The 15,195-nt window shown below is 41.8% G+C and overlaps 1 protein-coding gene across 2 annotated transcripts in view; it reads right to left on the bottom strand.

The window, feature by feature from the left end:
• TRAPPC11 (trafficking protein particle complex subunit 11) overlaps positions 1 to 14,994 on the bottom strand; it is a 36,854-nt gene extending 21,860 nt beyond the window's left edge. The window contains exons 1-10 of one of the 2 annotated variants that reach the window (XM_054701069.1): positions 14,971 to 14,994; positions 11,958 to 12,182; positions 9,724 to 9,893; positions 8,993 to 9,063; positions 8,147 to 8,261; positions 6,547 to 6,646; positions 5,841 to 5,914; positions 4,017 to 4,113; positions 2,387 to 2,520; positions 1,587 to 1,734 (exon numbers count right to left, since the gene is read on the bottom strand). In XM_054701069.1, the coding sequence (XP_054557044.1) occupies positions 1,587 to 1,734; positions 2,387 to 2,520; positions 4,017 to 4,113; positions 5,841 to 5,914; positions 6,547 to 6,646; positions 8,147 to 8,261; positions 8,993 to 9,063; positions 9,724 to 9,893; positions 11,958 to 12,161 (1,113 nt within the window). In that variant the 5' untranslated portion in view covers positions 12,162 to 12,182; positions 14,971 to 14,994. Of the gene's footprint in view, positions 1 to 1,586; positions 1,735 to 2,386; positions 2,521 to 4,016; positions 4,114 to 5,840; positions 5,915 to 6,546; positions 6,647 to 8,146; positions 8,262 to 8,992; positions 9,064 to 9,723; positions 9,894 to 11,957; positions 12,183 to 14,670; positions 14,739 to 14,970 lie in introns of those variants that run through there. The other variant, XM_037526489.2, reaches the window with a different exon arrangement.
• Between the last annotated feature and the right edge of the window lie 201 nt (positions 14,995 to 15,195).

The following is a 15,195-nucleotide window of genomic DNA, read 5'->3' as shown; positions in this document are numbered from 1 at the left end:
AAGTAAAAATGTCTTATTCACTATTTAGACAGCCTCGCAGACACTAAACTGAGCAAACCCATCTGATTCTGACAAGTGACTTCACAGTACTTCTTTAGTTTTTACCTTTGCTATAAAAACCAATAGAAACGTACTACAAAATATGCTTCATGTTTATTTCACATGTGAAAGAGTTTTTAGTGTAAATGAAAATAACGCTATGAGAGACTTAAAGAGAAGACATATTTTCTTCTTAATCACTTATATAGTAAGTCCTGGTACTGGTAAGGGGAGGGATATTTTTAGCACCAGAATTTACAAACTTACACTGCCTTTTCTTTCTTATAATTTTTCCCTTCTGAAACCAACATGCAATGCCATTACATTGTTTAAAAATGCAGAAAACACCCAAAAGGAAAAGGGTGAAAATTTTAATTACCTATAAACCTACCACCACTATTAATAAATGTTATTCTTCCAGACTTTGTATGCAAACGTGTCACCTGATACTCTTCTACAGCATTATTTCCCACAGTGTCTGCTGCTGCTCCACATTTTAAAATACTCCTTAGAGTTGTTCATCTTGTTATTTCTACTTTACACTACAATTAATAAAGCTAAAAAATGACTTCATAAATAAATTCTCTACTTATCTCTTGGGCTCTCTTATCTGCTTTAGGTTTCCTGAAAATGAAATTCTGGGTCAAAATATATGTAGGCATCTAAGTTATTATTTGACTGAAATTTTATTTTAATTCCAACAAGTAATATTTATTAATGTCCCTTTCCTCATACTTATAAAAACTAGTTTCAATCACATTAAAATACTATGTTCAAACTACAAAATGACAACCTTTTAAAATATAAAACATGCACTATAGTTATAAATTACATATAAATAACATAGTAGAAAATAGTCTAATTATATCATGATATAAGGGGGAAAAATCCATATATTTAAAGCACTAATATGCACATGATAATACTCACCTATCTTCACAGAAGAGTGCCAATCTTAAGTGAAACATGATGTAATTATACGAATGTAAATAGGTATATATGTGCTTAAGGAGAAAGTGGTGTCTATAATCATCCAAGAAAGAGGGAAAATGAACTGTTAAATTTTTGAAACTATGCATTAATGTCATGCCTCAGGCAACTTGGTGAGAGTTGTTCCCAGAGGACAAGGACAGGGAGAGACAGGGGCCTACAGTTCTCTCTGGCCGGACCACACAAGGCCTCCCTCCAGAGAGTCCTTCAAGCTCTCCGGCTGTGATCACAGAACCAAAACAATGGATTTACAGCTTAGCAAAGACTGAACTGTGGCTTTTATGTGAAAGTACTTTGCTCTTGTCTAAGTCACTAATGTGTTGAATTACCAATCACAAATCGGTTCTTCAAAGAAAAACTTCTGCTTAATTCACAGCGACAGTGGAGGACTCAGGCTACAGCTGAAAATAACCATAATTCCCCAAAACATAAAAGAGAAAAACTGGTTGTATTCAAAGGTTCAGAAAACAGTACCGACATCAATCAGCCTTCTTTTCTTCCAAGAGAAGGTTAATAAGCTTCCTAAAGAGTAGATAAGACAAGAGTCAAGAACTTACTTCATGGCTACAGAGGGTCTTCGCGAGCTGTTTCCGCTCCTGGGCGTAGTATGCTGCCTGCTGGTAATAGAAACCAGGGTTCTGAGTCTGTATAGCTGTCAACCCTAACTTAATAGCTTCGTCAAACAAATCGCCAAAGGCCTGGAATCTTAAAGAAAAAAAAAAATCAAGAACTAAAAAAGGATGAAGAAAGAAAGAGGAAAGAAAATGTAGCCCTCTAATAATTTATGATGCTGGAGTCATAAACTCAGTGGACTATATTAAGATAATGCTACTGATTAGCCAACTGCTACTTGGGATTGGTCTGTGAACACAAACACATAGCTAACTGTAGGTTACAGATAAATTCTGAATTTAACTCAACTCTCCTGTAGCTGCAAGTCTTTACAAATGTTCCACAAGCTAGATGTCCATCTAGTTCCCACCACTTAAGTACACCCACATTTCTGCAGACAGTTTCATCTTAGCCATTTTCAAACACCAGTCGCAAACAGCAAGGTCTCTGAGAGCAGATAGTCTGTTTTACTCCCTACCACATACTCAGCACCTAGACGAGGTGGAAATCTAATACGCACATGCTGAACAACCGAGATGGTGCCATAAATTAACTGACTTGCATTCAAAAACTGTATAAAGCAGTATCTCCTATTATTGAAAACACAGGTAACCTAGATCATTAAAAAACTACTCACTGACAAAAATCTTTGTGCAGTTTAGAACCAAAGTCCTTGCTAATTCCATTCCTGCAAATCCCAAGTATTTTTAAAAGCAACATGCTAAAAGTATAATTTATAACCTACTGTTTAGACATCCATGCAGCATGCTCGAAAGCCAGCTCTGCACTTCCAATTTTTTTCTTACATAGGTCGATGTGTTTTCGAAACTGAGCAATTGCATCCAGTGGGGTATTGTGCTGAAAACACAGCCGACAGATCTGCAAAATGTACAATTAGCCCAAATGAAGGAAATGAAAATCAACAGGCACATTCAATGAAAACTGTAAAACTTGAGAATAATTTTAGAGTTCTTTGCAGTTTCTCCAACAGAATGGTAAGGGTTATGCTAAAAACAGGCCCCTCTACTAAGTGAAACATTCAGGATTTGTACTGAATCTCTTCTATACATTAGGAAAGCTACATAAAAATATAGAATAAAAAATATTACACTCAGTGAATGTAAAAATGTGCTAATATAAAATATCTCCTCCAACAGGTTAACTGACAAAGGGGAGATTAACTTTCAGTTTTAGAACTGTCAGAAGCTTAAGATTTTCTGTCACACAATTAGAGAACAGGCAGTAGTCTCCATATCAAACAAGGACTACAGACACTCTTGAAAACTTCTTGTTTGGATGATATTTCAACACAGTAACAACCAGATGTACGCAGGGCAAAAGTAGAATCAAAGTTTAAATTTATTTCCATCTGTTAACTCCATTTTAATTGTATTTTTTTAGTTACAAAGGCATCCATGGCAAGTCAAATCTCTCCTCCATCCTAGCCTTCAGCCATCCAATTTCTCGTCCCAGAAGCAACCAGCTCCTGCTGAATGTTTCCAAATACTGACTAAGCAAGCTAGTGGTGTGTGAATTTATATGTATGCCATTGTTTTCGAATAAATAGTATGCCTTACTTTTTTCACCTAACAGTATATCTTGAGGAACACTCCATATCAACATATGGCGTTACTTCACACTTAGTAGCCATGTAATAGTCTATCGTCTGACATATTTCTATTAGCCAATCACTTATAGCTGGGTTGTTTCCAATCTCTTCCTATCACAAGCTGAAATGAACACCCTTACACAGGAGATGTACAAGTCTCAGCATGTATGTCAGATAAATTTCCTGAAACAGAATTGCTAAGTCAAAGGGAAGATTCACTTTACATCTGTATAGTCCCTGCAAAAATAATCTCTATAGCAGCGGCCCCAACGCATGCCAACACTAATTCAAAGTGTCTATCTGCCCTCAAGTCACCAATCCAACGTCAGGCATCTTTAAGAGATGAGTGTGGAAAGATTGAAAGCAAAATAAACAGCTTTCCCCTGTCTTCTGAGATATTCATTTCTACCATAAGTAATCTTATAATGCTTAAGCAGTAGGGATGAAAGGTTCCTCTAAAGAGAAAACACATACACCTTTCTAGAGTGTGCCAACAATGTGGGCACTTTCTTCTCATCATCCCTGTGCCCACTAAAAAACAAACAAAAAGCAAAAGACCCTCTGAAACAAACTTTATACAAATACACCTGCTCTAAATGAGAACTCTGGGACCCATAAATCAAAGAACCAGGGCACTCCTTGACAGAGGAGGCAAAATTAAAATTAACCAAAAACTCATTTTGCAGAGTAATTTTGATTTTCAAAATTTAGGAGATAATCTAATATTGAAAGACAAATTCTCATTATTTAGAAGTAGAACCATTACCTTGTAGTTTATAAATCCTGCCATAGTCTTGATTTCCAGAATATTTGTTTCATGGGCTCTTAATTCATGTACAAGAGTGTAAGCGACCCTATAATTCCTAATATAAACATGGAAAGTTGGTTAATTATAATATAAATTTTAAAAAGATTCCTAAGAGCAAAATTATTAGAAATGAGAGACAATATTAATTCGACATTTCTTAACATTCAATAGCTCAACTTATCTCTACTTTCCTAAAAATTTATATATAATAACACGTGCACAAGGAATCACTAACTTTTCACTGAGAACCATCACACATACATTGTTCCCTCGGTCATTTAACATCTGCCAAAAATTGATGAAAATAAGTTGAGGACTTCCCTGGTGGCACAAGGGTTAAAGTCTCAGTGCTATCAAGCTATCACCAGCCACTGAGGCATGAGTTTGATCCCAGCGAGGGAGCTGACCCACATGGCGCAGCCGACCTCTTCTGTCTCCCCACTGCTTCCCTCAGCAGTGAATTTCGGCAGATCCACCTGTTCTGCTCCCCACTCTGTCTCTGGTGAATCCTCTCACCCCACACACCTCTGGTTTAGACTCCAGTTCTTGAATGCATAAATAAATAAAAAATAAATCTTTTAAAAAAAAGTTGAAAAATGAAAGTAGACATTTGTCCAAAATTATGCTGAAAAATAACATTCTGTTACAAAAATAAGTGTTTTTCTAAAAGCACCACTGGCAACTTCTTGAACTAACAGAAACTGTATTAGCCATGATGGTGCTATCATGACGGAGCATAGGTCGACATCTTTCACGCCCAAGCACATCACGGATTAAGTGGCTCTCGCTGGTGCACTGAATGGCGGGGTCGGGCTGTTCTGGGGCGGGCGGCTAGTGCACAGACAGATGTGTCAGGAGAGCCCAGACAGAGGCCTCCACAGGGAGGGAAGGTGATGGAAGCGTCTCAATCGTCTCCAAAGAAAAGTGCTTGTTCTTTACTTCACCAGGTAAGGTTTCTTTCTACAAGTCATTTTACGTAGAAGTGGAACTGAAGGTGTTTTGCTAATACCAGCAATAAAAATGAACTACACTCAAGTCAGCCATACTTATGTCAGTTATTCATGAAACCGCTGAGATTTAGAGAACACAATTTGATGCTCTGCACTACCCTAAAAACCAAAAGGGTTTCTGTAATACTTGTCTGAACAACAGAACTATTTTATTTCTTTTTCTCCCTTAGCCTCTCCTCATTTGGAGTATCAGCTGTTATTACCACTTCGTTACACTGCCACTGCCGATCTTCAAAAAGAGTTATTTTGCTCAATTGTGTTTAGAAAATGCAAAGGAATAAAATGTTTAATTGCTACCAATACATCTGGAACTACTCTTCAAAGCTCTAAGCAGAGCACATGAATGAATGCCACTGACAGACATTATAAACTAAAAAAATATTAAATAAGTGCACTGTATACCTTTAAAAATTTTGAGTTTGGTTTAGGTAATGTTTAATGGAAAGCTCTGGAAATGTCTCCCCACCAGGATTTTATGAAATATTTCAAGTAAGAAAATTGATTATTGGATGGAAAAATTTATATAATATTCTATTCCTTTAGATGATGAAGTTTAATTAAATTAAACCAGAAACCTTTATGACGCTACAAAATTTAATTCCAATGAAAGACTTTTTTTAAAATCTCAAAATATTCAAATAACCTCTAGACAAACTAAAGTATACACTACATGCCTGAATATAACCAACACAGACATTTTATAAGGAAATAAAGTTTGGCTGAGATTGTTAACATGAAGAAAAATTCAGCAGCACAGCTGTTAGAAACTTACTTCAGAGCATTTTGTGTATCTTGTTTCAACTCACTGAAGAAAGCTATTTTGAACTGATGTCTAACAAATAAAAGCTGAAAAAAGAAGAGGAAAAACATACCATCATTACACACATTATCTTAAAAAAGTGAAATTTACGTTTACTCAAAGGTGACATAAAAGAAGGAAAACAATCAAAATTAAAGTTCAAGAATTACTTCTAAAGAAGTTTATAGTTAGGAAGTCTATAAAAATCTAACTTTAAAAACCTTAAGGGCAAGACCTCCCTGGTGGCACAAGGGGTTAAGCACAGCTCTGTGAAGCTATCTGCAGCCTCTGCAGCACAAGTTCTATCCCCAGTCGGCCAGGGAGCTACCCACATGGGAGCAGACCTCTCCTGACTCGCCCTCTGTTCCCCTCAGCAGTGTATTTCAGTCAGTCTACCTGTTATGTTCCCCACTCTGTCTCTGGTGAATCCTCTCACCCCCCACCTCTGGCCTGTACCCCAGCTCTTGTATGTATAAATAAATAAATCTGTAAAAAAAAAAAAAGAAAACCTTAAGAGCAAATGTATAGATTCACTTTTAAAGTTTTTTAAAATGCTATGAAAGCTATTAACATCACTGAGAAACATCAAAGTGTTACCAACGTTTAATCACCCTGACCCCTCGGTGACAACGAGCATCTCTAGAATGTGCCATTGCTTCCTATTCAGGGAATCACATACCTGGTGTGTTGTTTTGTTCAAAAATTCTTTATGAGATTTCACTCTTCTGATCTCATTGTAGTAATAAGTCTGTGCATGCTCATAAAAGGCATTTTCTAATCTGTTTAAAAAAAACACACATTCAAATACTAAAGCTATCTTAAACTGAATGGTTTTCAAGACTCACATTTGTAAGACTTGAGAATAAAATCCTAACAGAGACAATGTCTAGTTTACAGTACCATTAAAATTAAAAAATTAAGTGACATATAACCTGGGTTTCTAGGTAAAATATCTAAAAATAATATTCCCCAACCACCTAAAATTATTTACATTACAAGATACAAGTGATAACTTTTTTGTCATTTAAAAAAATCTAGTTAATCTCTAAAATTACTTCCATCTCCATTATTTTATAATTTCAAAAACCATCTGAAAGAGACAGATGATACAGAGATATGGCTATGCTTTTGTGATTTTAATACTAAAATTTAAAGAACACGAAAATCAACAGGAAAGGACCAAAAACATCACTTGGCAAATGAGGTAAAAATATGTCTGATTTAAATCCTGCTTCACCCTTAACCATGAGAGATGAGTAACTGACTCAAAGCTCGTTCTATTGAGAGAAGTCCATGTCAGGTCTGCCCTGGCAAAGCATCAGTGCCAACACGGGTGGGTAAAAGCTGACTGTCAAGGTGTTTTTTCCTCAGAATAAAAAGAATTTTGAAACTGTATTTGAAGGGTTTAAAAACACCTAAGGAATTAATGTAAAGGAAAAAAATAAAACATCTGAGTCAAGACTTTAAAAATCAGATATATTTTCTACTTTGAAAACTAGTTTTTTAAATGTGAAAGTATTAAAATTTGTTCTAGCTTTGAGCAATATAGATGCAAAGAACACAGACTCCCTTCAGCATCCCCTGCTCTGAGGTCACAGACAAACACCTCATGATGTCACCCCTCACCTTCAAAGAGCCGCCTCGGCCCCCTGGGGCGCTCATCTGCTTTTATTGATATACCAGTCGCTTGGACACTGCACTTTTAAGAAAGGATTTATAAAGATATTCAAAATATGGTGGGGCTCAGAGCCTTCTTAAAAATTATATCTTAAACATATATAGCAGTGCATCAAAACATGAGGCAAAGCAGGCCAGACATGGAGACAACACTCTTGAAAGGGCAAAAGCGTCATAAAATGACAGTAATGCCACAGGACATGAAGCTAATTACTGGGAAGTACTTCAGAAACCAGTGAAACATTAAAAGGAGAAAGAAGTGGACCGAAATACAAGTACGGGAAGGTGACAAGGAGTTCATGACAAGTGGCTGAGCACCGCGCCCTGCACGGCACGTTGAATAAAGATACACAAACACAGAGAGGCAGGTTTTGGAAGGAAACTTAAGTTGTTGGAAGGAGTTGCCAAGAAATGAGAGAATGCTAAGAAGCTGTCAAAGGAGCTTTTATTTTTATCTTATAGCCTCTGGACCATTAGAATTTTTCTCTATAACCATGTGGGGTTTTTTTGTTGGTTTTTTTTTTTTAACCAAATGAGATTGAGCTACCAATTTCTCAATCTTAATGAAAAATCAAGGAAAAAATGTCAAAGACCTTACTGACCTTATAATATAACCCACCAGGTGGTCGGTGTGGGGCAGCACGAACAGGGACTTCCCCGAGAGTTCACAGGCGTTACACAGAGCGGCAGCCCTCTCGGAAGCAATGACATCCTCCCCTGAGGGCACAGGCCACAGAGATAAAAGAGAAAATAATTCACGTGTCTTCCTAGAGGAATATTTCCCCACTCGAGTGGTAAAATTAGGATAAAGACCCAAACCACTTTTCACCATGGCAGCAGGTCCCAGGGATCCTTGAGAGTTCTGGGGTTCTTGGAAGTTACACCATACATATATTAGGAAAATGCTGGAATTTTCCACTGAGCCAAGATAGAAAAAGCACATAATGCCAACAGATCCACACATAACTATTTGAAAAACCACAACTAAAAATGGAAGCAATAATGCACGAAAGAACCTTCCAAAACTGTTTAAGATGTTACACGTTTCAACACAGAAATAAAAAATATTTTGGTCTGCGAAAATCTAAGAAGGTAGAAGAAATAAGCACTTGAAACTAAAACTGCTTATAGGAAATTAGAAATTCTATAGAACTTTTCTTTGCCCTACTGTAAATTAGGGAAGTCAACAATTTCAAACAGATCTAAGATAAGCTGAGTAATAACTTTTGTCAACTGACACAAGCCAACATGGTGAGGTAGGTACATGGGGAAGAGACTTAAGATTTGCCCTATTATTTTTAATTTTTTACAATAAAACATTTAATCACGCATTATCAGCACTTTTTAAAGTGAACACACTACCTTTCCCATAATTGAATGCACATAACATTTTAAAAATTATGCCTCCTGGTAATAAGAATTGGTGGTATAAAATAATCTTTTGATACCTGGGGGCAGAGGGGTTTTCTTCTGAATCAAAACCACTGCAACTTTTGTGTTTCTCCCCTGCAAACTTTGCCTACAATGAGAAAATAAAGTTAATTAAATAACTGTTTCAACTTTAAACAATGAACTCGAGGCTTGAATTTAATTACAAGCTTGATATTTCTACTGAAGAAGATAAATTCCCCGAGATTACAAGTTATCTTTTCTGCAGACAAAGAATCATCTATACCAAAATGATTGAAATTTTAAAAGTATAATCTCACATCATCCATGACTGACATGTGGAAAGCACAATCTCACCTCAAGCTTCTCTTTACAAAAATCTACGTTAAGAGCAAATGTTTAATACAGACTTTGAGCAAAAGTTGTAACATGTCTCATTTCTTTATAGAACTACATTACAGTCATCCAAAAGAATGACTTGTTCTGAGACTGAAATGGTGATAATGTGTGTGTTATCACCAGCAACTAACATACCCCAAAAAAACCACCATAAATGCATGAAAAAGCAACTGGAAATTCAGACCAACTCGTCTCCAACATTTCTTCTCCCACCTGAGTGTGATGCAAATCAAGATCAAGGCTGCCGACTGGGAGCAGGACAAGTTCCACGGGAGGTCAGCTACCCCCAAGGCCCCCTCTAGCCTGAACGGCACGGGCCCTACCCGCAAGCCCATCTGCAAACCACGTGCGCCCCGAGAACCGTGGGCGCACGTGGGTGGGGAGCCCAGACCTGACGATCTCCACTCTGGTCGCGCACTCGGACTGCTTCTCCTTCCACTGAGGCTCATCCCAGTCGAGTTCATAGAACACAACCACCAAGGCTGGCACCAGGTTCAGGTGCTTATTCATCCAGCCGGTCTTCAGGATGCCTTTAGGGATGTACCACTCATACGACGCTCGCTGCAAACAAGGGCCAAAGGAGAAGAGGATCATGTGATGACGACAGCAGCAGGAACTGCTAGTGCGTGCAGGGCACGCTAAGTGCCTTTCCCTCATCATACATCCGCCCCCCGCTTTGGAGAGGAGGAAGTTCAGGCTCACAGAAACCAGAGAGAGCCGGCCCGTGCTACAGGGAGACTCTCAACCCCAGGGTCCCGCGGCTTACACGAAAAGCACTGCCAGAGTCCAAACATCTCTAAGGATGCCAGGGCTCTCGAATCCCCTAGAAGCCAACAGCCCCTCTTCACGTGGATTCTACGTCTATTCCCTGCCATTCTAGTTTCTGTTCCTGTAAAAGCTGGTCAAAGAAAACACCACCTAAAGGCCAACACGGCTTCATGTGCTTCCGAGCCATGTCACAGGACAGCACTGCCCCTTCCCTGTGGCTGGAGGAAAAGTGCAGCAAGAGTCACGTGGGGTCAGCACTGCGTGCCCCGCTGTGGAGGATGGGGCAGGGGTGCAGGACTGAAGAAGACAGAGGAGACCGTAGGTAGTCCTGAAGCGCCTCACTGACTCGGGCTGCTGCGGCTCGTGCTGGTCCACCGTCTACTGCATGCAAGGACCAGGCCAGGGGGGAGACCTGACACATGAAGTGTGGGGACTCAAGGACGAACAGGGAAATGCAAGCTCTCCAGCTGCAGAGTAAGAGACGAGCAAAGGGGGCTCAGTTGCCTGGGCCACAGGCATTCCTTCCCATAAAACCTCATTAAAAGCCATGTGCAGGGTCTCCCCGGTGGCGCAGCGGTTGAGCGCTGGGTTGCGAAGCTGCCCGCAGCCTCTGCAGCGCCGGTTCGATCCCCGGCTGCTCCCCGGCCACCAGAGGAGGGTCCCGCATGGTGCGCAGACCTCTCCTGCCGCCCACTGCTCCCCTCAGCAGTGTACTTCGGTCCTTCTGCCTGCTCAGCTCCCCACTCTGGTTCGGTGAATTCTCTCATCCTCCCGTGCTTCTGACTGTACCCAGTGCTTGTATAAATAAATAAAAATAAATCTTTTTAAAAAAAAAACAAAACGTGCAGGGCAGGAGGGGATGGCACAGTCTTCACAGAGACACATTATTGTCATACAAAAGAATGACTTGGTTTGAAACTGACATGGTGGTTAACACGAGTGTTTTATAGCAGCAACTCGCTATATCCAAAAAAAAACCCTATAAATGCAAGAAAAAGCAACTGGAAATTTAGACCAAATCATCTCCAATATTCTTCTCTGACCATCTCTCAGAAAGCAATGCTTGAGGGCAAAGAAACCGTGGGTGATTTATTATTCTGATCGCCATCTCTTATCAAATGACTCTCAGAGCAACCTGGTAAGATTATAACAAGGACTACATCACCCTACGCAACTTTCTTAAGGAAGCAAAGTTACAGAGTAAGCACTACATTTGTATTAGCTGCTATTATGAATTATTATTTTTATTATTTCATTATTATTACTTAATAATAATAAAAATTATTTTTCCAGGTAAATCAGTCTTCACTATGATTTTCATCCTGAAAATTAGTTTTGAACTTCGTGAAACCTCTCATCCCACACTGAACAAATTGTTTTGGTTCATGTATAAAACTCCCCACAGAGAACGTGTCTGACTTGAATTTCCACCAGCAGCCTGCGGCTCAGCTCCAGGCGCCCAGCACAGAGCAAGCGCTCCAAGCGGCTGTGACACTGGACAGAGCTGCGGGAGGCTGCGCCGTGACGCTGGGGAGGAAGACCGGGAAGGCAGGGCTGCCAGGGGTCCTCGCAGAGGCTGAGGCTTTTTTTTTTTAAATAAGAACAGGAAAACCTGGGCCCAAGAGATATAGAATACCCCACATTTCTAAAGTACTCATTCCTCCGGGGGTAAAACAGAACCATTATTAAAGATGCCCGCAGCGTATCACCCCCTGGAAGCACCCGGGCATTTCTTCCTGTGTGACCTTCCCTCGGTGACCCCAGGGCCTTCCCAGCTCGGGCAACGGGAACGGATAGAGACACGCATAATGGGAGACAGGGCGCGCAGGAGAGCCCAGGTGGTCACGGCGCCATTACCTTGGGTCTACATTTGGGATACTCATGGTCACCGGGGAGCACCTTGAAAGAAATTGGCACCCGATCAGCCCTCCGATTGGCACAGAAGGCATCCCAGACAGCCCGATGGACAGCGTTGTAAACCACATCCAGGCCCGTGAGGGTGACGAACGCCATTGGCCGGCAACATAGTTCCACAGGGAAGTCCCACTGTGTGGGGCTCATGTTCAAGGCCTCTCGCAAGTTCTGAAACACAAACATGAATACATTCATAATTGAGTTTTTAAAAGGCCACTTCCATATCTAATGTATGAACCTCCACCATTTTAAAAATACAACAAAAAAGGCAAAAAACTTTTGAGGGTCTGCAAACTGTTGAAGAAATGCAGAAGTGAGCAAAAGAGAAAACTTTAAATTCTGAAATGGACCTATTAAAATGTAACAAGCTTTGGAATTTTTATTTTAAATCTTCCCTATTACAAAGGTTGTAGTCAACTTTAAGACAAACCTGTACTTTTAATAACACCACAAAATGCACACAGAACTTTGGAATAAGCAGACCAAGAAAGCAGGAAGGTGATAAAATTAAAAGAGATCTCATGATCTATATCATCAGTAAGAGAAATAATTATTGCCTTACATATACCATAAAGTACAACCACCTCTACTTTCTCTATAATTACTGACATCTAATTTCCCAATTCTTGGAACACTGGTAAGCAAACATACCAAATATGTTTTCTCAATTCACCACAATTAATATGAAAGGTACTGCTTAAAGGACAACCTAGAGGAAAACACTAATAATGAACAGAGGCAGCCACGAGGACATATTCCCCTGTGTACAGTAGCCAGGACTCAGCCTGTGGTAAAGCCAAGCCTGCATTAAGTTTAGGAGAGCAATTATATAAATGTGTATTTGCTTCAAAGAAAATTCTATTTTCTAAAACATTCTTATTTCCAAAAACATGTACAGTATAATGAGCGCCTTCCCTTGAAGGCGCTCTCTACCAGCACACAGTCATGCATCGCTTAAATCATTTTGGTCAACGAGGGACCACAAAGAAAGCAGCAGTGCCCATGGGTTACATGATACACCGAGGTGTGCAGGGACTACACCGCCTCGGCCTATGTAAGGCGCTCCATGGTGCTGACACAACCATGAAGTCTCCTGAGGATGCCTTCCTTAGAAAGCATCCTGTCCGGAAGTCTCACGAGACTGACAGACATTCGAGTCTATTTCTATCAGGACTCGAAAACAATTTTAGTGGAAGGTAAGGAACACTTATGCCACCACTTAATACCTGGAATGTTTGTAACTGAAAAATTAATGTAGAAAAGACCATTAGGCTGTTCAAATTTAAATACCAACAGAATTGAATAAATAATGTGGAAAGCTGACCAGATGGGACTAGAGTCTATTACAGAAGTTTTAGAACTGGTTAAACAGACATTTGGGGGGCAGGGTTAAGCTGTGATGGCACAGGAATTCATATTCAGAGAAAGAAATGTTCCAGTTCGAGGGAGTTTTGGGGGGTGAAAATAGAAAAAGCATAGTCTAAATGCAATGTGGGTATCTGCCTGCCACTAAGAAATCTACGTTAGAGTCCCTCTTCCTTTAACAACCCAGCAGTTGCAAAGAAACCACTGGGGTCTTTGATGATGGAGTCAAAATGAGAGGAACTGTCAACAGAAAAGATCTTGGAGGGTCCAAATCATAGCACTGTCCAAGAGAGCTACACAAGTCACCTCAGTAACTGGAAACTGTGCAGAAACAACATTAAAAAGTAAAAAGAAATGGGTAGAGTTAATTTTAATAATGCATGGAATAATTTTCATATTATAGTTTCTAAATGTCCAAAATATTATATTTCACATATTTCAGACATACAGTCACATTACACAGATATTTTGCTTTTACTGTTAAAGTCCTCAAAATCTGGTGTGTATTGTACACTCACAGCATATCTCAATTCCGGCCAACCTATTTCAATTGCACCATAGCCACATACAGTTACTGGCTACTTTAATGATCAAGACAGCTCTAAAATGCTGTAAATCTGTCCCCAAAATTACTGTATAAAAATTGCTACCAGCCACATTCCACCTTAAAAGCTTTGGCACACGGTGGTGCTTGTTCTGAAGCTAAGGGATGAAACAAGATGAACACCCACAAAGCAAAAGTGCAGAGATGGCATGGCGCTCAATGACAGCCTGTAGGAAAAACTTCCAGATCTCCGGACGAAGTCAATAAAACCGATGCCACAGAAGGAGACCCAGGGAAGGAGACGCAGGGCAGCATGTGAACTGGGAGATCACAGTAGTGCAAGCGAAGGAACCTGAAAGCTGGCATGGAAGGCAATAAGGACAATTCTTGGAAAGGATGAAATACTGCAAAGAAGGTGACCTAATAACCTAAGCGGCGGGCAAAATAGCGTGGGCACTCTGCTTCAGTCCACGCAGGTTCAGGGCCCAGGACGCAATACAGCTGAGGATGAGATTCAGAGGCGCCCACCTGCAATATGATCGGGAGGACGGGCAGCCTGGGCCGGGCGGGGGAGGGACCTCGGCCAGGTGCTGAGGACGGGCAGCAACGACCCCACCTGGCAAAGCCCCTGCCCCGGGGTCGCAGATTCCCGCGCTGGCAGTTCCAAGGCAGAGCTGCGGAGAAACAGCGCTACCGCCCTCAAGGAGGACGCCACCTTCCTCCTCTCCCCCCACGCCTCCCCAGTACCTGGGAGGCCCCGGAGCAGGTGCGTCCTCTCTCCCGCGGCCAGCAGGCACAGGCCGGCCCGCGGCCGCCGACGCCGAGGGACGCGCAGGCCCGCCCGGGCAGCGGAGGGAGCGGCCGGCCTTCCGGGCGGCCCGCACGCCCCGGCCGCACGCCCCGGGCCGCTGCAGCGGTGTCCGGCCGCGCGCGCCGGCCGAGGCCGAGGGGAGGCGGCCCAGGTGTCACCCGCCGGGGCCCGCGCCCGCCGCCACCCGCCCACCGGCGCCAGCCAGCCCGACTTCCCGGTCCCACCGGCCCACGCACAGGAAGCACTTCCCGGGCCTGAGTGACGGCGCTGTGCTCCAATCGCCGCCCCGGAATCCTCCGCGGCTCCACCCCACGTCAGGAAGACGCGCCGTCGCCTAGAGGAGAAGGCGCCGGGGGCGGGGAGTGCAGGAGCCAATAGGAGAGGCGGGAGGAGGGGAAGGCGGGGCCTGCGCCGACCGCCCGGCCGTCGCTCCCCTGACGCCCCGGCGCGCCACCTGCCCC

Source organism: Talpa occidentalis, unplaced genomic scaffold (genome assembly GCF_014898055.3).
Source record: "Talpa occidentalis isolate TD23 unplaced genomic scaffold, MPIMG_talOcc4v2.1 talOcc4.4, whole genome shotgun sequence".
NCBI classification, from domain to species: domain Eukaryota; kingdom Metazoa; phylum Chordata; class Mammalia; order Eulipotyphla; family Talpidae; genus Talpa; species Talpa occidentalis.
Note: the sequence above shows the minus strand (reverse complement) of the source record. Positions and strands in the feature narration are given on the sequence as shown.